Raw genomic sequence first — 301 nt, 5'->3', positions numbered from 1 at the left:
GGAACCTAACTGCCACCTGCACCAGTTAACAAACCCCCGTGTGTTTCACATGCATCAGTCCCCGCCCCCCGCCCCTTGAACACGCCCAGGCACAAATCCAGGAGTTGGAGCCACCTGGGCCGCCTCCCACTGTCAGTGCGTGACTGATGGGAGTCTGTCCTGGCCCCGTCAGCGCCGGCCGGTTGGTCTGGACGCCTCCCGCCATCGGAGACACCCTTACCCCGCGCCACCATCTCTCTCCGCGGAGCCGCGAGCGGGCAGCGCCTGCTCCTCTTGGGGATGACGGTCCTGAGCGCCAGGC

At 66.8% G+C, this 301-nt stretch overlaps 1 protein-coding gene across 1 annotated transcript in view; it reads right to left on the bottom strand.

Annotated features, from left to right (window-relative positions):
- TRMT44 (tRNA methyltransferase 44 homolog (S. cerevisiae)) overlaps positions 1-292 on the bottom strand; it is a 47541-nt gene extending 47249 nt beyond the window's left edge. The window contains 1 exon segment of the mRNA XM_014533448.1: positions 221-292. Coding sequence (XP_014388934.1) covers positions 221-233 — 13 coding nt within the window. The 5' untranslated portion in view covers positions 234-292.
- Between the last annotated feature and the right edge of the window lie 9 nt (positions 293-301).

Source organism: Myotis brandtii, unplaced genomic scaffold (assembly GCF_000412655.1).
Source record: "Myotis brandtii unplaced genomic scaffold, ASM41265v1 scaffold986, whole genome shotgun sequence".
Classification (NCBI taxonomy): domain Eukaryota; kingdom Metazoa; phylum Chordata; class Mammalia; order Chiroptera; family Vespertilionidae; genus Myotis; species Myotis brandtii.
The sequence above is the reverse complement of the archived record's forward strand: the minus strand, read 5'-3'. Positions and strand labels throughout refer to the sequence as shown.